The 22,395-nt window shown below is 42.0% G+C and overlaps 2 protein-coding genes across 4 annotated transcripts in view; one reads left to right on the top strand and one right to left on the bottom strand.

Moving 5' to 3' along the window:
* GEMIN5 (gem nuclear organelle associated protein 5) overlaps positions 1-10,257 on the top strand; it is a 46,016-nt gene extending 35,759 nt beyond the window's left edge. For all 3 annotated transcript variants that reach the window (XM_044451028.1, XM_044451027.1, XM_044451026.1), the window contains exons 23-28: positions 863-1,073; positions 2,557-2,814; positions 3,051-3,213; positions 5,560-6,064; positions 9,109-9,205; positions 9,759-10,257. In XM_044451028.1, coding sequence (XP_044306963.1) covers positions 863-1,073; positions 2,557-2,814; positions 3,051-3,213; positions 5,560-6,064; positions 9,109-9,205; positions 9,759-9,926 — 1,402 coding nt within the window. In that variant the 3' untranslated portion in view covers positions 9,927-10,257. The remainder of the gene's footprint in view (positions 1-862; positions 1,074-2,556; positions 2,815-3,050; positions 3,214-5,559; positions 6,065-9,108; positions 9,206-9,758) is intronic.
* A 1,714-nt stretch (positions 10,258-11,971) lies between these two features.
* CNOT8 (CCR4-NOT transcription complex subunit 8) lies at positions 11,972-22,361 on the bottom strand. Its single transcript, XM_044451043.1, has 7 exons — positions 22,165-22,361; positions 16,982-17,164; positions 16,093-16,286; positions 15,425-15,586; positions 14,479-14,623; positions 13,306-13,416; positions 11,972-13,096 (listed from the first exon to the last, which is right to left on the bottom strand). The coding sequence occupies exons 2-7, from the start codon at positions 17,096-17,098 to the stop codon at positions 12,947-12,949; spliced, it is 879 nt and encodes a 292-aa protein (XP_044306978.1). The 5' UTR covers positions 17,099-17,164; positions 22,165-22,361; the 3' UTR covers positions 11,972-12,946.
* Positions 22,362-22,395: the final 34 nt, after the last annotated feature.

The raw sequence follows: 22,395 nt of genomic DNA, 5'->3' as shown, positions 1-22,395 counted from the left end.
TTTGTAAATCAATGTATTTTTTGTATTTTTGTATTTAATGGTAATTTATTGTGTACTATTGTATTTCAATGTATTTTATCATGTTGTAAGCCGCCCCGAGGTTTCGGCAAGGGGCGGCATAGAAATGTTATAATCATCATCATCATCATCATCATCTTGTCAACTCGGGCAGGGATTCCGTTGAGCAGAAGGGTGCCCAGTACACCCACAGAATCCCCAGTCTGTCTCGGTCACACAACGCCGGGTACAAACACTTGAGACCAGTCCTTGAAGGGCAGGAAGCCTTGTGAGGGAGATTGGATCTCTGTAAATTAAGGCCATGCCCCTTCCCTCTAGGTGAGTAGGATGCTGCACCAGATACCCAAGTGGGCAGAGCTGGGTGAGCCCTTGCCCCTGCTTCTCCTACCCAGGTCTCTGTGATACGTGCCAGCTGGCCCCCTTATCCAAGATTGAATAATGGATGAGGGATGCTTTATTTTGGACTGACCTGGCATTCAACAGCAGCAGCACCAAGCCTGAGGGCTGGTTGATGTCACCACCTGGTAACTTCCAGCTCGGGGGAAAACCAGAAGAGGGGGCAGGTCCTAACCATACCCCGCCCTTCTTCTGCAATGACCTCTTAAACCTGTTTATTAGCCAAACATGACATGCTTTCTCCTTGAGTCAGGCTATACCTGCCCCCCCCCCCAAAAAAAACAATCCCACCCTGCTTTGATGTAAAAGCAAGACCTTTGGAGAGGATCAGTAGAGCAAAAGGGACTAAAGGCCTTGAAAAGTGTATTGAACTAGCCATGTCTGTTGGTGAACTGAGGATTTCCTTCAAGCCAAGGTGACCCTCTTCGTGTTGATGGTTCCTTTTCAGTTACCTGGGTGCGGCCTCTCCCTATGATGCCGCCAAAGTGCTGGCGAAAAAGGGAGATGCCACGTCCCTCAAGACTGCCGCTGAGCTGGCTCTGATTGCTGGCGAGAAGGACCTGTCAGTGACGTTCTCCTTCCGATGCGCCCAGGAATTTTTGTCTTCCAAAAACTGGATTGGGGCACAAGAGGTCCTCCAGCAGCAGGAAAGTTTGCTGGTCAGTAGGAATCATTGTCGCCATAATTATGATTGTTATTTTGAAATTATTATAAGTTACGGAAACATCTAGCTACAAATATATCTCTTACACATCCCTTGCACCCTCTAAGCAAGTTTGTTTGGAGAGAGGGGCTGCTTACACTTAGAAATTCTGCTTGGACTTATAGCCCAAAGAGATAACTTGGGCTATAATATTCTCCTGCTTGGGGAGAATATTACTGTTTTTAATTGAGTATTTAATATGTGCTGTGTCCTTTCAGGAAATAAGCTGATTAAAATGCTATCTGGAGGTAGTAATGGAAAACACATTGAAGTCCACACTCATTTCTTAAAACAGAATCCATGACCCTCTACCAAGCATGCTGAGTAGAAATTATTTTGCTTCAAAAGGAGTGCATGACTTTTGGAGGCAGGCATTGTAAATATCACTCAGAGTCATGCATTGTATTTGTGATGCAATGTTGTTATACATTATTACTTAGAATAATTATTTATTCAGGCAATTATTGTTTTCCAAAGCACTTCATAAAAGAAAAAAGTCCTGTCGTTTAACTTTAAAATGTCAAGATGCACATGGGAAGGGGAGCAGAGAAAGAAAGAAGAGGAGGGAGATTAATTTTTCAAGGCCAGAACAAGGTGAGGAGTTATAACGGAGCCAGGCTGGCCTTTCCTTCCAGGTGTTCTTGCCTGCGGCTGTTTGGCTGATGGTTGCGGGAAGAACATTCTTCCCCTTTCCTTCTCCAGTCCCACGGCAGGAGGCAGGTGGAGCTGCACCTTTCTGGCCAGCGGGAAGAAGTGAGCTCTGTGCAGAAACTCCCTCTGTGGCCAGTGGGTGGGCTGGACCAGTCTCTTCTGTGGCTTGATGTTACTCTTGGGAAGCCAGCTGTACAGCCTCCCAGTCATGCCTAATCCCCTGACAGAAAGGCTAACTATGCTTCCTGTCTGCTCTCCAGTCTCAGGGCAGCTGAGTCAGCAATACTGTCATCTAGCATGGACACCCACTTTCTGTATCAAACGCAGCATTGTCCTGCCAACTGTTACCACTTGCCTCTGGGTTGTTCTAAGCACTTATTCTTCATATAAGTATTTGTTTGGCGAGAGAGAGAGAGCCAGACATGCTTGCCTGTTCAGTTGGAAACTTGATTTAAACTGATGATATCTTTTAGTCGCTTTTCTTGTGATGTAAATCCTAATTTAAAGCAATCCACCCTGCGCCTGTGGAGTATCTTACTATTTCTTGAACAAGCAGAAAGCACTGTTTTGGATAGTTGAGTTTTTTATTACTTTTTCTTTCTGCCTGTCTGTCCCAAGGCTCTTACTTTTTTAGTTTTCAACCTCACATTTAATCCTTTCAGCCATTGAAACACATCTGAATGCATCGTGTCCAGTGCTAGGAGGGATAAACTTTCTTAATCTGGGTTGGTTTTCATTGTGTGGTTTGTTAAAACTTACCTTTGCTTTGCTGTCTTGTTCATTCCTAGGGGCAGAGATTGGTGTTCTGCCTCAATGAGTTGCTTCACAAGAGTCTTAGTGAACGGAACCTGGTGGAAAATCGAAGCCCATCTGCACCTTGCTACCACAACTGGGCAGTGGAGCAAGACAGGTCTTTTGTAGAGATGGTGATCAGTGTATGGCAGAGCATATTCGGTGTGAATACTGCTGAACAGTCACAAACCCTGTTTGAGCAGCTGAGAGCTCTGGAGTATCCTCCTGCGACTAGCAATACTCATCCCAGGCAGGTAATTTGTTCGTGAGCTCTGTGGGGCTGCTGAACAGGGAGACAGGATGAAAGAATAGGGTGTCAAAGTAATTTATGGGGACGTGCGTACAGGAAGCTGCCCGTCCTGCTGTTGACAGTGGGCCACTTCCTGCTGTCCTTCAGAAGATGGTGGTTGGTACCTAGTCTCAGATGTTTGTTCTCTTTTCTTACGAAACTGCATAAAGAAAACTGTATTCTTCTCCTTTCTTTCCCCAGCTTCTGTTCCATATTTCTCATGAACTGACCCTGGCAGTTCTGAGCCTCCAGGCAGCCTCCTGGGTAGAGGCTGGGAGAGCCCTGCTTGGAGCTGTGACTCGTAGCTGTGATGCTGGGAACTTCCGCCTCATGCAAGAAGTCTGCAACCTCCTCCTACCTGCAGGTAAAGCCTTACAGTCCTTGCATAGATAGATGGAAAAAGATTAGATCTCCAATATGTACTGACTCCATCCCACCCCCTCAGAAAACTGTACTGGGGAAAGTGATCTGGTGACTTTCTTGGATTTTTTTTTCACTTTCCTTGGATTTCAACCACTGTCAGCCAAGTCACTGTCTCCATTGAATGAACTCGGTGTTCTTTCTCTTGAATGGCGGATGTTGGGAGATCTTTGTCACTTGAGTAATGCTGTAGACACAGTGACTCTGCAGTCTTCATATGCAAGTGGAGAGAATGTGAAGCTTTTTATCCTGTCAGGGCAAGGTATCCAGCCCAGGTTTTACTCTGACTCTCAGCTCAAGAGGTACATTTGATGCATTAAATCACTTTTCCTTCTTCCCTACCTAGTTCAGAAGTCAGACAAAATAAATCTTTCAGGAAAGACATTTTTCCTGGCCTATATTTTCAGTGTCGTTTTTATTCAGTTACTTACCCTTTTTGTTCTGGATCCCTCCTCAAAAGAAACTGCCCCCCTGTTCGTCCCCTGCTTTCCTACCTTGAAGTCAGCTCCAATAGCTCTGAATTGGAGCCTGAAAACCATGAGAATGTTGCTGCCAAGCAGTGCAGGATCTCTCTCTGGCTTGCCGGATGGGAAGATTCCCTCAGTGATAGAACGCAAGTCTGGTGGGATTCAGTGCCTTTCTCTGCTTTCTCACAGCACCATAATACTATGCAGGGCCAAGGTGCAAATTGCCACAGGCCACCAGGTGGCAGCAGAGGACAGTTTATTGCCAAATCTTAGGTACGTTCCTACTGGCCTGCAGATGCTTCTTTCCCCTGAGAACTGCTCCATAGCCCTCTGCATGGAGGCACATTGTTTTTGTGCTTTTCAGGGCAGGCATGTGTCCTAATAACCTATTTTGCTAGAACACCTCTAGTACAGATTTTTGGCAAGCAGCCTGGATGATCTGTTTATTCAAAGAGGCTACTCAGAAAGACTTTCGGTGCAACTGCGTAAGGGTAGAGGAAGAAAGTGCAGCCACACACCTCCAAGGCTGCTGCCACCACTGCTGCCACCTCCTGCTTGGCTGTGTCCCAAGGAAGACCGCGATTGACCCAGGCACAGGCACTCCAAAGTTGCTCCCATTTCACAGATGGCAAATGGGGGACACTCAGAGAAAAATCTAGTGCCAGTAGGACATGCAGTCTCTGCCACTCATGCCAGATCACATAATTTCCCCCAGAGAATACAATTAACACATTCCAGAAGATGCCCTGGCGGTGCTCTGAGAAGAGGCAAAGCACCCCCGGCAAGAGAAACATCTTTGACCAAAACAAATGTTAACTTGCACCACTGAAGCAAAACAGAGCAGCAGAGAACGTTCGCACACACGCCAGCCCTCCAGGCTGCACACCTCTGCTCCCAAATCACCTCACTGTGTGGCTTGCTGGGAAGGCTTTAAAATGCAGCCCACCACCAATTTTATGTTCTAAAAATTTCTGTAATTTTCCCCTTTCCAGGGTGTAGTATATTATATTTGTCTGCGTAAAGTTAAATTTTGTAATTCTGGAGCAACTGCGTTCTTGGAACCCTGTGCTCTTGTGCCAGGGATTGTCCCTTGAGAGATCCATTTTCCCAACTGCGGTCAGCTTATCACACGGTGATATCAGCCAGTTAAGTTTGAAGCAAGTTTGCAAGCTGTGCAGTGCTATCCTGTACATGCCTGCTCAGAAGCAAGTTGTACTTATGCTTAGTGGTGCTTACTGCCTGGTTGTGTCTATGAGTGCAGCCCCAGTCTGTTGGATTGGCGCATTTGAATAAACAAAAGCTTGAGCTTATTAACCAGCTGTGGAGCACTCGTATGTAATTATTTGTCGAAGCTGTATTGTTTGTCTTGTCTTCACATAATAGTGAAAACAACACTTAAAGGTTTTTTTCCTTCGGAAAATCAGTGACACCTATTTTTTTAACATAAATAATTTTGTCTCCTTTATACTTCAGGATCTTTCCAAAAGGTTCCTGTTCATGTGTGATTTTATTTAAATTGATTAAATAAGATGGATTGGTTGATTAAAAGGTAGAAGACCACTGACATAATTCTTGTTGTAAATGCGGATCATGAATAATCAGGGAACTGTTTAGAAGAATTCTGAAGCCATGTTATAAACATTACCTCATGCCTCAGATATTTCTTTCCCTTTTCTTTAACTGAACAGCCCATAATGATGCAGTTCCCAGCAGTGAATTCACTTCTTCAGGACATAATTTTTTATTTCCCAATGTACAGCTTGATTGGGAAGGGAGAGAGGTTCAGAGAACTTTCTATACATTTTGTTTATTTTGTTTGGCAGGCTGTGATGTTCTGAGAAACAAGCTGGACAGCACAGACTCACAGAGCATAGCAACTATCCAAAGCTTGGAAGCTTTTGTGGCTTATGGACAGCTATACGATCTCTGGTGGAACCCACCTGTGGATTCTCTGATTCCAGCTTTCTCTCCTGAGCAATCCACTCTTGGCCAGGGCAGTGCTGCAACAGCTTCCTCAGCCCCACGTGCCATTTCAGACGAAGTCGACACCGAAGATCCTGTTTACGAAGGGCACGCTAGTGACCCTCTCTCAGAGACTGATTCAGCAGGCACCTCAGACCTACCAGTGGAACGACACATGAAACTAAGGGGCTGTAAAGTGCTTCTCTCTGAAGAACATGCTGCAATCCAGAGTATACAGAGGGATGTCTCTCGAGTTCAGGAGACTTTGGCAGACATGATCTGTCAGCACCAGAAAAGCAATTCCCACCAAAGTGTCAACAGCAAGCAGGATTCAGAGGCAGAATCCCTCATCAGTCAGAGTCAGAAGTAAGCCTTGTTTTGCTGGGGTGGTTATGGATAACTTGTTTGCTGGGGTAGATAGTATAATTATGGATCACCATCATAACTGGAGATGACTATGGGATCCCATTAAAAAACATACCATGTAGTGTGAAAGCTGCATGAAGCCCTGCTCCACATTGACTATATTTTATTTATTTAATATATTTACATAGGATGATCACATTTTAAATTCTTGAAGAAGTAGGGAAGATGGGAATTGCCATCACAACAGTTATATGTACAAGCTCCAGTATATGTTTGTCCTCCAGGTGAGGCTGCTGAAGTGGGAACCACAAGGCAGTCAGGCCAAGCCACATGCCCTTGTCTACATGTTACTGCTGCTCTGTGGAGCCCTGAAAACAAAGATGCTTCTTTGAGGGGCTGCTGCATTGCAGCTTTATGTACACTACAGACACTTAGTTAGCAAAGGAGCGTTTCTAATCCAAAGAAAAGATCAGTTAAAGAAATTGCAGGCACTGGAGTGAGCCTCCCACTACAGGCAGGAACATTTACTCTAGTCTGGGAGCCAGGGTAGGTTGATTTTAAATCAGATTAACACAACTGAGTTTAATTCAATCAATTGCATTTAAATCAAGAAGGTCGACTTTCCCCTTCATTTTCATAAATAGACATGGGAGCCAGTGTGGTTAAGAGCGTGGGACTGGGACTCAGATGATCTGGGTTCTACTCCCCGCTCAGCCATGGAGCCAACTGGGTGACTTTGGGCCAGTCACAGACTCTCAGCCCAACCTACCTCACAGGTTGTTGTTGTGGGAATAAGATGGAGGAGGAGATGTAAGCTGCCTTGAGCCCTTTGTAGGAAAAAGGCAGGATATAAATCGAAAAATAAATAAAAATAAATAAATAGTGGAACAAATTCATGGTAATTTACAGCTAAAAAGAGGGTGTTTCATTTTTATAACCAAGCCTTGTGTTTCTTCACTTCTATACCTCTTCCATGCTTTCCTTTTAAAAAGGGATGGGGTTTAATCCAACACCTTCCAGCAGCCAAGCTTGCTGGAGTTAATGGGACCTTTATCCAAAAACATTTGAAGATCAAAGATTTCCTATCACTGCTTTAAAAAGTTCCTATAAGAAATATGGGCTAGGTTCATACAACATGACAACCACACTAAAGATTTGAGTATGGGTTGTTGTTGAACTATGGGTATGAATCCACAGCTCAAATCCATCAACATATTAAGGATTTTTTTTGTGGGTTGTTTGTCATTAACAAACCATGTTTTGTTAGTTTGGCTGAGTTCGTACAACACAACAGCCCACAGTTCAACAACACCTAGTTCTCAACACATATTCTTGAGTGTGGGTTGCCTTGTTTGTATGAACTGGACCACAGAGTCTTTGTTACAACCCATCATTCTTTCTGGTATGTGAGGCTAAGCATGGGACTATCCGAACCTGTATTTTTGTCTTCTCTCCATTCTTTCAGACATGTTCCTTTCTGTTTCACTCTGCTTTGGGTCCTTTGTGCCTTCACAGGAAAAAAGTAACAAACCAAATTGAATGTCCATAATTGATAGGTCAGTGTAAGGTCTATTCATATTTGAGAAACAAACAGATTGCTTTTTTCTTTTACATAGGAATACTTCTTTGTACTTGGTACAGCTCTTGATTCTGTATAGAGAGAACTTCTAACATGAACATACTTAATATTAATGCTATTATTGATTAAGGATTTTTTAAAAAAAATCTAAACCAAAACAAAAAGCCCTATTTGTATTCACCCTACATTTGTATGTGCAGGAGCACATGAAGAAGTGGCAAAGCAGTTTTTACTCTTATTTGAAACTACTTCAAGCCACCTTTAAGGGAGGAATCCTGTCAAGGTGATGTTCAATAGTAAAGCAGCACAAATGTAAAGCAAATACAATCCCATTTAAAACCTATAGAAACAGCTGTCACCAATAGAACCTGCAGCCCACTGCCTTCAGAAAGACAAACAAGCCAAGCCAGTCTTCGGCGCTTTCCTGAAGTCCTGACCAGACACCTGGGAGCGGATCCTAGGTATACTGGCCTCCCACTGAAAAAGCAGGTTTCCTTACACTCATTAGCCTAACTGCTTGTGGTGGGCAAGTGACGAGGACATCTGGAGATGACCTCAGGATGCAGGCAGGCTGGCATGGGAGAAGGCCATCCTTGAAGTAACTCTGAGGCTTCACAGTGAGAACTTTAGCTGTGCAGTGGCAGCCAGTGCAGCTCATACAGTACTGGTGCCTTGTAAGGGGGCCCACCCCCATATTTAGGTAGTTGGTGGGGTGAAATCCACAGCTGTTGGTTCTGCAATGGAACTTCCTCCTCCCTTCTCCCCCTTGCACTCCTGGAAATCTGGACTAGCACCCGGAGAAGATTTTGAGCAGATATGAGAGCAGGCAGCAGGGTGGGGGAATCGCATCCCTCCTGGGATGGAAGCTGGGTGCCACCCAATTGGCATGCAGCTGCTGCTTCTTGCCTAACTAGCTAGAGATAATGGGAAAATAAGGACACAGCAGTATGTGTAGTTTTGGGCATCTTTCTTGCCACAGCTCCAAGGCACTTGTCCTTGGTGAATGGGTGGTTAGATCCATTCAGAGTGTTCATAGTACGTGTGGCATTGATTTAACAATGTTCAGTATTTCTTGACCAGGCCGAGACAAAAACTGGGGTTTGCATTTGCTAGTCATGGACCTGTGCTCAGCTACTTTTGAACACGAAATGGATATTCGTTGTGCACTTTCATTGCTTACCCTGACAAATGAACAGCTGAAGCTCTTAATACTCACTACGGAGGCTTTAAAGAGTGCAAGTGATTTCACTGTCTGGCTTTAAACATCCTTTTAGCTGGACTGCTTCTCACGTTCTCTTTATTAGGGACAAATGCCTAATACCATATAGTTGTCAGACCTAAAGCACAGACTATAAGCATGCTGTATTTAATTCTTATCCTCCCTTTCTATAGCATTCAAGTAGGAAATGTTGACTATTTGAATGTATTTTTGGACATATAATCACTTAAACTTACCTTTTCACAGTAAAGAACAAGTGAAAGAACCTGTTACTTTGTTAGATCTGACGAAACAACTTACGGAAGCAAATAAAAAACTAGCAGAGTTTCCAGAGAGTATAAAGGTAAGGTTGAAAATTGAGCAAAGTTACTCTGTTTCAGTGGCAGCCTCCAGAATTGGATTAACCAAAGGTTAACTTTGGATTGTTCAGCCAACAAATACAAGTGTTCAGGTTAGGATGTCACAGTAACCATCTTTGTGGCACTTGTAGGTTGTTGGTGGAAATTGTAAGCCCTGCACACACAAACCAGAATTTCTGTCTAGCACCTGTGCTACATGCAAACAGCCCCTTGGGCTTTATAACTTTGATAACTTTGCAGAGAAATTGTGACCAGGCTTTTTAATTGGCCCTTGGAGCCATGTCATGAGGGGAAAAAAATGCAGTAAAATATGATTTTACATTGATGGAGATAGGAGGGATAATTTTTATTTCATTTTGTGTGTGTGTGTGGGGGGGGTACTTTTCATATTAATGACTAGCATTCTAAAAAGTACCCCCCCCCCCCATTTCAAGCATTATAAAGGTAAAAAGTGAACGGTACAGTAAAATACCACCATTGTTGGTAGAGTTTCTAGTAAGAAAAAAATGTTGTTTTACTTGTGTGTTTTTTTAACAGGCTTCTCCTTTCCCGGATGTATTGGAGTGCTGCCTTGTTGTACTTCACATAGGTGCCCAGGGCCATATAAAGGTGGTTCCAGAATTACAGGAGCAATCATTAGACCTACTTAGGAAATATGGAGGAACTCATATATGTAAAGAAGTTTGCAAGAAGTTCTTCATATGACTCTCCTGCTTTTTGTTTTCTCTTGATATAAAAGACTTTAATTTGAAGCTATGTTTCATGCTGGAATGGATGAACAGGAAACTACTGTTATACAGTGATGTTGGTCAATTATTCCAGCTGGGAGTGATGCACAACAGAACAGAAAAAGCTGCCAAAATAAAATGCCCCACCTTTTTTCAGTGCTATCAACTTATTTTCTACTTGAAAGGAAAACTATGTAAAAGGTCTTTCTAATATACAGATACTATTTAAACTGTCTGTGCATCTCTCACTTTGAGGGATTAGGTTTGCGAGCAATATCTAACTAATTAAAAATAATGTATATTCTAAACTGGAGATGCATTCATTTTAATGATCAATTAGATAAAGCTTTGCAAAGATCGAAAATGGAAACTGGCCTGCTGCCTTCAAGGAAGATGTACATCTTATCAAGTGCTAATATTGAGCAATACAGTTTAACCAGCCTTTGGCATGTTGCATGTTGTTATTACAACTATATATGAACATGCTTTATATGAGAGTCGGGAGAAAAAGTATTCATATATAGCTGTTGAAATTAGTTTGTTGCAGTCTGAACAGAAACTAACCTTACATATATGAGACTTGGAGAAGTTTTTGGCTTCCACTGGGAGAGAATGCAAATTAAAGCCACTCCTTTTGCCTTGTGCTTTTGAAGAAGTGTTCAAAAGTATTACAGCACATAACTTTCATGGTCAAGAATTCTTCATCTTGCTCCACAAATGCTGAGCTGTGCCATTCAGTAACAATTGAATAGTGTGGGTATTTCACTCCTCCATGAAAACTGCTGGAGAACAGGCCTTGTGTGGCATGTCTGTGATGTAATGACCCTCTTCAGGCACCATTACAAGAATGTACCTATTAACCTGGTGGGTAAGTACTTCTCTGTCTCCTCCCTCAAGGAGAGGAGGATGGAACACTCTTGCTTTTGAATTATGTAGTGCACTGTTGCAGGCAAGCTTGGAATGGTACTTCCAAACTAGTTAAGAAGCCAGCATATTGCATCAACAATCCTGAATGTTGTACTTAGAACAAACCAGTTTCAAGTTTGGCCGTAACAGGACAGTTCAAAATAGAAAGCTTTCAGACTTCTGTGAAAGTGGGTTGAGCCTGAGCCCCAAAGTTCATTTTTTTACTGTACTTTGAATTGCCCTGGATCCAAAGATACATTTTACTTTTGTAAGGCCTATTGGGCTTCAACATGGTACTCACAGGTGCCCATGTGCCTACAGATACATCTCTTGGTACCCACCAGACTCCCTGGCTGTTTTACCAGGAGGTTGGCATGCTTCAAAGTGAAACACCAACCTCCTGTGCCAAACTTATTTCCAGGTATGCCTCTGAGCAACATAGGCATTCTTAGAAAATAAAAATGGAGGGTGACTGTAATCCAGCCTTCATTTTGAAGTATACTCAGCCACTTCCAAGTAGGGATTTTTTTACTGTCCTGTGTTTTTCTCTCTGTGGGTATGTGTTGGTTGGTTGACTTTGGCACCAGGAAAGGGTTATATTTCTCTGAGCATCCTTGATTTGCCTCTGTGAGGTTGTGTGTGCTTTATGGGAACAAATAGGTGATTTGGTATTCAGAGACCACCTCTGTCTTGTACTCAGTTTCTAGTCCACATTACATCTCTCTGTTTCATCAAGTTGTGTTCTGTGAAATGGATGACAGAGCAGCAAACAGAGTTCAAGCTTGGCAGGATCTTTTTCTTTTAATTTCACCACCTTGTCTTTGCACTGTTATGCTCAACATGACAGCCATTTTGTAAGAGGCCAAATGCATAAAATTCCAAATATGGCCACTGACTCAAAATGTGATTGGAAACCTTTCTTCTAAGCGTAGTGTAGGGAATTTGGAACTAAATTTAAAGATGGTGATATCTCTGAAAGAGGTTGCACAAGCAACAACCTGAAGACCATTCTTAATATAGTATGGAGCTTGCATGTTTTCAAAACAAAACTGCAGGCTTTTCAGTTGTTTGGATTTTTAAAAAACCCTCTCAAAAGAAGAAAGAGAAGTCAATGTCTCATGCCTTAAGAAAATTCTTTATTTTACAAAATTAAGAACCAGTGATATATACACAAGCATGTAACAGCAGCTTGCAGTGCTTTACATAATGGAGAGTTTAAGTTTGTTAAAATACCATTATCTGGATTCTGTCTCTCCCTCAACAGGATTTGGTTTTTCTGACTTGTATGAGACTTGCAAAATGATTAAATGTACTTTTTGACTATAACCCATAACAATTTGGGGCTCCTCTTCAAGTCATATAAAAGGCAATCTAAAATGTTGTCTAGCCCTTCCCTGGCACACACTTGTGATTGTATCCACCTGCTGAACATCCCACTACCAGAAGTGTGAAGTAGTTCTCTTGAAGTAAAACCAATTTGGTCCCAATAATTATTGCAGTCTCAAGCATGCAGACAGTTTTATTCCATTCTACAGTAGTTAACATTAAACTTACTGATATAATTAATGGCCCAACAATCTAAAGGGAGGAGGAGGAGCTAGCCAGAGCCATTATGGCTGCTACAAGGACAGGTCTGTGGTTCATGCAGTGTCTCCACCACCAGGGCTGAAGGGTTCATTTTCACAGATCGACTTACACAAAAGATAAAAACTAGCAGAGGGCTTAGGAACATATCACCCTCACAGAGAGCAAAAGAAGTTTTAAAATAAGCTTTCAAAAGCTAAATCTGCAAGTGCATGAGAGAACTTCAGCTCTGCTGAAAGTCCTGGAATGACCTACAACTTGCAAATTTAGTAAGGTTTAAAAGAAAAAGGAGGTATATACACACACTGTAGCTTGTATCTGGTTTTTACATAAGGGCAAAACACTCTACCAGTCATTATGCAATTGCTTGAATAGAATCTATCAAGATTCAAAGTAAAGATGCCTTCTGCCCTCTGTAAAAATGCGCTAGTTCTTCCACCATTTGTTTGAGAGGTGTGAAAGAGGTAGTTTACCTCCATGGACTAATATCTGAATGGCACCTAGTAATCACTGCTGCATATTGTTGATAATAGCCAGAATGCTCATCTTCTCTTGGGCTGTTTCCACATCTTCACTCTGCTTCTGGGCTACTCCCGTACCAAGGCCATACAGTCTCCCACAGTACTTCGCATCATCAATTGTATCCTCAAAGAACAACTGGAAAAAGAAAATACATTAGAATGCCGGTTGCAACTTTTATCCAGTGCACCTTTTGGTATGTTAGATACAAGCCAGTTACTTTCAGCAGCGCTAGACAGCTGTACAACCCAAGGGAAAGGGGCAAAAAGGACTAAAGATGGTAAGAATGTCAGAGGCCGCAAGTCAGTGCGCACTCCTGCAATTTAGGCAAGGTAAGATAAGCATACCTCTTTCATTCTGAAGAATGCCATGCCAGTGAGTAGTGAATCCGACCCAGCTTGGTGCTGCCTCCCAATCCGCTGTAAGTCTAGCTGGTCAGCAACTTCTTGAAGGCCCCCCTGCAACACCAGAAGGGTTATGAAATTCAAGAATCTGACCTGCTATCCCAAGTTCCTCTGCTTATGACAATTTAAGAGTTATGGAAGTTAACAGAGACCAAAGCCTTTCACAAATTTCAAATGATCAAGGCGAAGTTTCAAAATCATGTATACAGAAGATTCTTTCCTGGGAAAGAATATGGTGATCAGATTTTAGTGAACCAACAATGCCACTGTAAGTTCCAAATGATTAATGCTGTTACTTATCCAAGAGGGGCAAGCGGTCCAGTTAAAAGATTCTGCTACAACAAAATTACATGAATATTCTGTACCAGCAAGCTTAAGTGTAGAAATCAGACCACAGTCCTAGTCTAAATATGTCATTATAGATCCACCAAATACCTTGGTATTACATGCTTTAGGACTTCATTTAGTCTGGTCTATTTGGTCAGTCAAAATACATATTTAAAGCATTAATTTATTTGAACAGTAACAGAACAGACAGAGCCAGGGTAATTTCAAATATTATGTTTTTTCCAGAAGCCTCTAGATTCCAGTCACTCTGAAGTTTTTCAGAATGCCACATAAAGTTACATAGAAGCTCCTTGAGCAAAAGCAAATGTCATAGACTCTGTGGTTGTCCTGATTCCTGAGCACTTGTAACCAGTGCCAGCACGAACTTCTGCTTCTTCCTGAATTCTATTCCTGGTTGCAGATGGCTGAAGTTATTGCATATTGGCCACTAACAGTTAGACTTGAGCAAGAATGACAAAATGCAACCATTCTGCATAAAGCTGCCAGGACACGGGGGCTGAGGAGCTCATGCTATTTTGCCATGTATGTCAAATGACATTATGAGGCAATAAAAAGCTTGGCTGCCACTCACAGGATGGCGGTTAAATTTAGGCAGCATAGCCCAACAATAAATAGACAATATATGCCAACATTAATATGCACAAACATGAAAACTACCATCATTTATTTTAAAGTCATAATTCATAACATATACTCCCATCTTTCCAAAAATACATGCAAAGCAACCTTTAATCTTGGCAATTACATTGGTAAAAGTAAGCATTATACCTTCAGGTTTTTGCAGCTCTTCATCAGATACTTAACATCATATATGGATGGAAAGAAAAGGTTCAAGATATGAAAGAACTCATGTTCTTCTTCTGGAAGCCTTGAATCTGTCAGCAGTTTCACCATATAACCAAAGTCATAGCCACTGATGAGGAAATGGTGTAAAGAGGTCAATCAATCTGGCCAACTAGAGCAAAGGTATTGTTATCATTTACATCTTCCTCATATTAACACACTACAAACTTAGCTTGTAGCTACTGCTATTAAGAGCCAATCTAGAGAAGGCTCCCTGGACAAATAAAGGAAAAGGTCTGCTTAACAGTCCCTGCTGATTACAGGGATTTGTGACAAATACAAGAAGAACAAGTCACAATGGGTCTCTCTTATTGTGAAATGGAAAACAGCTGGGATTCATAAGAGGTCAGTTGCATTGAGTTGTCTCCTTAATTCCACCAACCAGCCAAGAAATTAAGAGCTGGGAGTTAAGTAGACTAAATTATGATCTAAGACCCATAAAGTGTTCTTTGCTTCAATTAATTAGAACAATTAGAACAATTACCATCTTCTAGAACAATTACCAGGCTTCAGGGCATATGAGGTTAAGTTCAGCATTTAAAAGTGATCAGACATCTCATTGCTACCCTATTAATACCAATTATCATAACGCTACTTTCTATCCCTTTACCCAGATCAATGATTTTGAGTAGCCATTTTCCCTTGCAGAACTCCCCAAACTAACAACTGGATGGCAATCAAACTTTCAGGATAAACTGATAATTTAATGTGTGGAATTTCATGTTCTGTTCTGCTACTGTTGAAATCATTAAGGGCCCTGCTGGGAAGAAGTTGGCAAATGGCTGCAGTTCTTTTGTTCTAAAAATAATGAAAAAGAAGTCTAATAATAAAGTGTTACATATGATCATACTTTAGAGAGTGTTTGACTCACCTATGAAATGAGAGCCACTTGACATTGTCACAGAGAACCACACCGGAAGTCATAAGGAGCTCTGCAAAGTGTAAAGTATCAATCCCTTCCTCCTCATGTTTCTGAAACTGCAGTCCGGAGCTGGCAAGGAGGTCTATTGAGTCCTGAGAATACATGTCTTCCCTGAAAAGGGACGCAAATGCTAGACATCAGTCTTTATCTAAATTATCAGTGGATGTAACAAAAATCAACTGATATTTTCACTTTATGGTTTATCATGCAAAACTGTTATTTATCATAAATATGTTGAATTCTATTTTTTGTCTTCTATCTAGTTCCACATCAAAATGGCAAAGAAGCTTCCATTATCTTTTCATGGGCCTATTTGTATACAGGGACAATACAGGTACAAAAACTGGTGCTGTGTAAGTGCACAGTCAGAGGCAGTGTGCCTCTTTCTGCTTTGCCTATGTGAAAATACTAGGCAGTTTTCAGCACTATTTTACTACTATTAATCAGGACCAATCATTAACAGCTTTTCTGATGACATACCGACTTGAAACATAATCCCTTCATGCTAAAATGGGCCTTTCCCCCTCTTAGAGCCCTGTCATACCACAGAAAGCTCTCATTATTACTCGATGACAGCTTTTTTGAGCAGAACTGCACCCGCAATTCCAGAGACTTACGTAAGGTTGAACTTGAAGTTAAACTGCCAGGTGTTGATGCCAGAAGGATATTCTCCTTTCTCATTTGTGAAAGTCAGGCCTAGTTGGATGATTTTCAGAAGGTCAACATTACACCGGAGTAGCTGATATTGATAGTCTATAGAGCTGCGAAATTCCCCAATTGGTCGAACAACAACACCAGGAAACTCTGTATCCTAAGAAGACAAGGGGGAAAAAAATCTAACCTAAACTTTGGTAGCATCAGTGAAAGCTGGTATTGTACCGTGCACGTGCATGCACAGCTTTGACTTACAGGTACTATATGATCTCTCCTTTACATGCTAATAAGCCACCATCATGTGTCAAAGAGAATATCTGAATTTTGCAATTGCCTACTTCCTGGTATTAAGGGTTCAATAAGTCAGGGTACAAATGCAGTTGTTTCTGTCTCTTTTTCTACTACTTGTGAGACATATATATAACCACTGTAGAACATGTACTGTTCCCCATTATGTAAAATTCATGGGTGCATTTTATCATGTCATCACTTTAAAGAAAAACCAAGAGTAGGGTTATGCATACACTGTGTTTCCACAGAAATACAGGGGAAAGGGCAGAATATACTGCTTATTGCACAACTCAGCCCTCTAAAATCTCTTTAACCAGTTCCTAACCTTCCAAATGTGTTGATTACAATCCTGCTAAGCAGATAGATACTGAGGTTGTGGTTTAGAGATTCTTCAGTCAACTGCTGGACAAACACTGGTAGAGCAACAAACCAACTGAGACAAACTAAAAAGGTACCGCTATACGTCAAGTAGTTTGACTGGCTGAATCACTGATCTAAATCAACTCCACTTGTCTGGAACAAAACCCTGGATTTGAATGGAAAGTTATGCACTAAAGTTACCATTGCAATATAGCTGTAGCTGAGAACAATTTCCCGAATTTTCCTCATCTCTTCTTCTAGATTGTTTGCCCATACTTCACAGATAACTTGACTATTTTCCGCAAGTGCTGCTGGCATCTTGAATGATTTACACCAAAGTCACAGTAGCAAGTAGGAAGCTCCAAGATATCAAGATAAACCACCCTAAATATGTGAAAAAGGCATAGCATAGTGCTTTATTGCAATATAATGTTCATCACAGTTTTTAAAAACGCTAAACACTCAGTAACATACTAGATGAGCAACCCAACCATATGCATGTTTACTCAGAATTAAGTCTGAGAAATTTCAACAGGATTTACTCTTTCAATTGCACATAGGTATTCCAGCCTTGGGTGCTCATAATTCAGTGCAAAAGCTTTGATTAGCATCATTCACCTGTACAAATATTATTTCAACAAGAATTCTTTCAGTAAAAGTCAAGTCCAAGAATAGTTAAGAGAAAGACAAACCAAAGTATTAATTTTTCTTTTAGCCTGCAGTAAAATTCTAAACACCCTCCATGTAAATGAAGCAGACGCTAAAACATATGTCCATAATTTTAAATAGCATTTTAATAAGATCAAGGGATATTTATAAGCCAGTGTGCTTTCTCAGGGGAGCAAAGTCAACCATTGTTTCATACTATGTCCTAACAGGTTGCATGAGATAAGCACATCCTTTGATCTAAAAATGACCAACTTTAATTAGCAAAAAATTAATATTATACAATAGTTCCCACCCTATCTATTAATTAGCTGGTTTCCATACAGCAGTCTGACCTATAGAAATTCTTTTTAAAATAGTGATGTTTATCTGGTCAAGAGATCGAAAGAAATGTTTGGTGAATTGGAAGAAGGATTGTTGTGTATTGTTTGAGATTATCTGTTTCATGCTCAGCATACAAATCCAAAATAGAATTTAAGTTAGCAGAATAAAACAAGTAAGAAACTGATCAGAAGAAGAGAAATGAATGTAGTTCTTGATATAAGTAAAATTAGTCTTTGATGTTATCCAAGTTTTAAAGTGTATTCCTAGGTAACAACTATGTGCAAGGCTTAAAAGATATTTGGCAAACAGAAGGCTGAATGTTTTTCAGAGCATTAAATCTGTACCAAAACAGCATTTAGTAGCAGTAATTTGTTGTGCAGGATCAATCTCATGTGCAATACTCCTCCTCCACATATTTTTAATTCCTACTTCCCTCAGTGTTCTTATACACACAGACACACACACACACACACTAATCACAATCACTTATTCAGCTGTCAAAATTAGGCCAATGCACAACATTCATGCAAATACTCATGGACTATACATACAATCTGTAAGAGGTATAAGCAAGGGCTCAGATTCCGGCTTGCCTTTATCACCAATGATTATTGGTTGACACCACCAAGCTCCACCTTCCCAGCAGAGAGATACTAATCCCTTTCTTCTAAATTCTCCACCGGGAGTGGGGGTGGGGGCTCTTTTCTGACTTTATTCCATGTTTTGCAAGACCTAAAAACTGACTTGCTACTTCTGCTTTCTGCAAAAACCTGTTCAGATGGGAGAGAAACCATCCCTGTCCTGACGCAAAGGCGGAGAATCTTGAGGAACAGATCTTTGTGCTGAGTAAGTGGATCTATGGAATCCTGCATGTATCATCACAAATAAATTGCTATGCTACATATATAGAAAAAAAATTAACTGTGTCTTATGGCACTGTAGCCAGACAAAGTTCTTTCAGGAGGACACTGCTAATTACTGGGGCAATACATTTGGGAATGCTCACATGTTTCTCTGTTCTTGGGGTAAAAAATACCCTTGTGCCGAATGTAAAAAAAGGCACAACTCTTTAACAGTCCAGATTGTGAATGCATGCTTAAGAACTACATCTGGGAGTGAACGATAGCTACCAGCTATAGTTCACCCCAGATGTAGCTACTAGTATGCACAGCTAACAGATTGCTAAATCATAGTACCCAGTTGTCAGACAACCAAAACACAAGCTGGTAGTTATGCATACTGAAGCCTACTGAAATTGATCTTAAACAAGATTATTGGCCTAGTTTCTCCAGCTGTTAGCAGATTGTTTGATACAGATGCTAACCCTGGTACTTATTTATTTATTTAAAATATTTTTACCCCGTCCTACACGGAAATCGTCCCAGGATGGCTTACTTCCTTTTTACTGAAACATACTTGCAATGGAGTAAGTCCAACTGCACATGGAGGGCAGTATGACTGCAAAGGAGCTCCAGCCCAAGCAACGAAGTCCCAGGTAAACCATAAAGCAGTCAGAAAGCAAAGTATCTGTGTCAGGAGTGGATAAATGCTGTCCCAAGTAATGCTATCTTCCCATTTTAGCTATGGGTGTGCACATAGTGTAATAGGCTTCTAACTGCCAAAGAACACAAAAAGCAGTGGAAGCAGGTGAAGAAGACATGTTCACCTGCAGAACCCAGATGGCCTGATTTGGGTCCCAGAAGAACCAGAGGTTCTGTAATTCTAACTTAACCCTTTACAATATTCCTTTTGACAAAGACTCTGAATAAACTTAACGGTCATAAGATAAGAGGCTGTGGTAACTGATTAGTCACCAATTATGGATCGGTAACTGATTAAAGAGCAGGAAGCAGAGAACATGGACAAATGGGAAATCCCTGCAATGAAGAGAGGGAAGTAATGGAGCTCAAGGATCTGCACTGCAATTGGTGTTTTTTTAACTTATTCATAAATGATCTGGAGTTAGTGGTAAGCAGTTGGGTGGACTGCAAGGCATTTCAAAGAGGTATTTCCAAACTGGTTGAACAGGCAAAAGAAGAGCAAATGCAGTGTAATACTAATACATCTTAGGAGACAAAATCCTATTTCCCATATATTCAGATGGGATCAGAACTGACAGTGAATAAACAGGAAAGAAATCTTGGGATCATATTCTGTGAAAAATTGCCAGGAGTTTGTCCTCCCTGCTGCCTAGCATTTTTTGGGAACACCAAAATGTGAAATGCTTTTAAATCGAGGTTTTACTTATTCAAAATGCACAGCATGAGTATTTTTGTGTAAGGAAATCTAAAATGCTAAAAAATAATTTCCATTTATAGTGCAGTCATAAAATAAAAAACCCCACCCACCCTGCATTAACAGGGTGCTGTCATATTCATGAAAAGAGCACAAAAGAATATCATTGTTTGTGAACTGCTGCTTGCCTTCTTATGTTGAACCTGGATCCAGTCTGGAGATACTAAAAGCAGGTATCTTGCACCTGCTGTCCTTCCCTTGGGGCCAACTTTTCACTCTCAGATGCCCTAAAACCAATTTTATACCTCACTCATTCTCTTGAATATTTGGGTATATGCTAAATGTTGCCTGTCCAAAACTAAGAAATTTATACTCCTGAAAAGTTAGCTTCATTAAAAGAGTGGGTCATTCTTCAAAGTAAACATGCACAGAATTGCTCTGCAAATGTTGTAAATATAATGAATAATGCCATTTTATATGCTAAGTTACAAGTGGTACCTTTTATGCTTTTAAAGCAGTAAAGTAAATTTGGGTTTGATAAGGAAGTTTCATATATATTTCAATTTCCCTCAAAAGTTCAATTCTTTCACTTTCATTCATGATCTTCAAAATTTTCCATGAATCTCAATGATGTGTTTGAAAAAGCTTTTGCCTTCTTAGATAGGTTTCAGACAATACTGATGTTTCCAAAGTTCACCCTGCTGCTTTAGATGTCAAGAACTTTATTTATCATTTTAAACATCTCATATGAAAAATTCAGTTCTGGAAATATCTTCACCAGATTTAAGTGCACACAACACTTTATTCACTGAGTAGTCCAACTCACCCATTCTGACCAAGCAACAGGCTATTACTCCATACCCCACCGGACTCAAGGCACTTCTTGTCCTATTTGCAACACTGAATCCAAGTGCCAAATGGAACAGCAAGATTTCCAGAGTTTGTTCTGAACAGGAATGTCTTTGCTTTCCCCTTCACTGGGCAATCTACCCTGAAGTTGTTCTGTTAGAAATAAGCTGCCCCTTGCCCTTGACCTCAACACCAAGAGATTTCTTTTCTGTTTACCCTAAACCCTCATTCCATTAAACCCTCACTTGCTGCCTTTTCCCTATTTAATTCTCTCCTTGGCCATGAAATCATGCTTCTCTAGGGATTCTCCCCTGGTTCCCAGCCAAGTCCCTTTCACTTTAAACGGTCAACTCTCAGCGGGACTAACACTGGACAGAACCCAGTTCCTTGCATCTACCTTCTTTCTCCAACTTCTTTTTCACACACACAAATCCTCCGCTAAGCCAACGCAGCCCACCATGACTAATAGGGCACTCATATATGTGTACTGTGCGATCTGTTATGCCTCATCAAAAGTAAAGTGCACCAGGTAAGCGGATATCAGAAAGCTGTCTGAAGGTGCAATCATATACAAGTTTCGACAGGTTCTGGTTTTTTTTAACGGCCTACAACTTCCAGCATGCCCGAGCCAGCCATGCGGGCTGCGGCATGCCGGAAGTTGTAGCTCTGTTCTGTGAAAATACGCATCGGATTGAGCCCTCGGAGATCGGCGCCGGTTATGCTCGAGCCCCCCTTTGCCTGCTGTTGAATGCTCGAGAGCACACCGTGCTTACATCCCAAGGGATCTCGGCAGGCGTGATGAGCCAGCGCTTGGACTACACTGGCCAGGACCCCACCAGAGCCGCATGGGGACTGCGTGGAGGCACCCTGCTCCTCAACGCGCTCCGCACATGGGGGCCTCTTTCTCGGCTGCAGCCCTGCTCGCCCCTCGCAGGATGGGAGTGCAATACTGGACAGTTGGCCTCTCCGCCCCCTCACGGAAGAGCCATTTGCAGGGTATCTTCATATACACTCAAACTCCACATGTTCCTCCCTCCTGAGGAAGACCTGAATTTGAGCTTCTGCACCGCTTCCACGTGTTGGCGGTTGAGGGGCAGAGCCGGGAAGCCACCAAACCACAGCAGCGACGGCTCAGCAAGTCCCGGGGGACTTTCCACGCCGCCGCCACACACGGGAGCCAGAGCCGGGCAGAGCCAAGGCGGCTTCAGGAGAACCAGGAAATCCGGTCTGCAAACAAAAGGGCCGTCCCGTCCCGCTCCGCCCCGGGTCCTCCAGCCTCCCCTCCGGGCTTGCGGGCCCCGCCACCTCACCAAGAGCGCGGGAGAAGGAGCGCTCGGGGTCGGGCCGTTACTCCTTCGCGCCGCTTTCGTCGTCCTCGGGTGGCGGGGGGCCACTCTAGGCTACCGCCTCTCCATCACTCGATGGTGCTGATGGTGGTGTTTGTTTGTTTCCCCCTCTCCTGCCCGCACGCATGCGCTTTACGAAGCAACGACGAGCCGAGACCCGAACGACATCCTGCTTCAGCTACCGGAAAAACGCAG

Source organism: Varanus komodoensis, unplaced genomic scaffold, assembly GCF_004798865.1.
Source record: "Varanus komodoensis strain SLA01 unplaced genomic scaffold, ASM479886v1 scaffold6_1, whole genome shotgun sequence".
Taxonomy (NCBI): domain Eukaryota; kingdom Metazoa; phylum Chordata; class Lepidosauria; order Squamata; family Varanidae; genus Varanus; species Varanus komodoensis.
This window is presented reverse-complemented; position numbering and strand designations above follow the sequence as displayed.

Bases quoted from the DNA above. Each gene is read 5' to 3' on its own strand.
- CNOT8 (XM_044451043.1), bottom strand. From the start codon at position 17,098: ATGCCAGCAGCACTTGCGGAAAATAGTCAAGTTATCTGTGAAGTATGG. The intron at 16,287-16,981 runs GTAACTTTAGTG...TTGTCTTCTTAG, and splicing joins GCTACAGCTATATTGCAATG to GATACAGAGTTTCCTGGTGT. The intron at 13,097-13,305 runs GTATGCTTATCT...TTCTTTTTCCAG, and splicing joins CATTCTTCAGAATGAAAGAG to TTGTTCTTTGAGGATACAAT.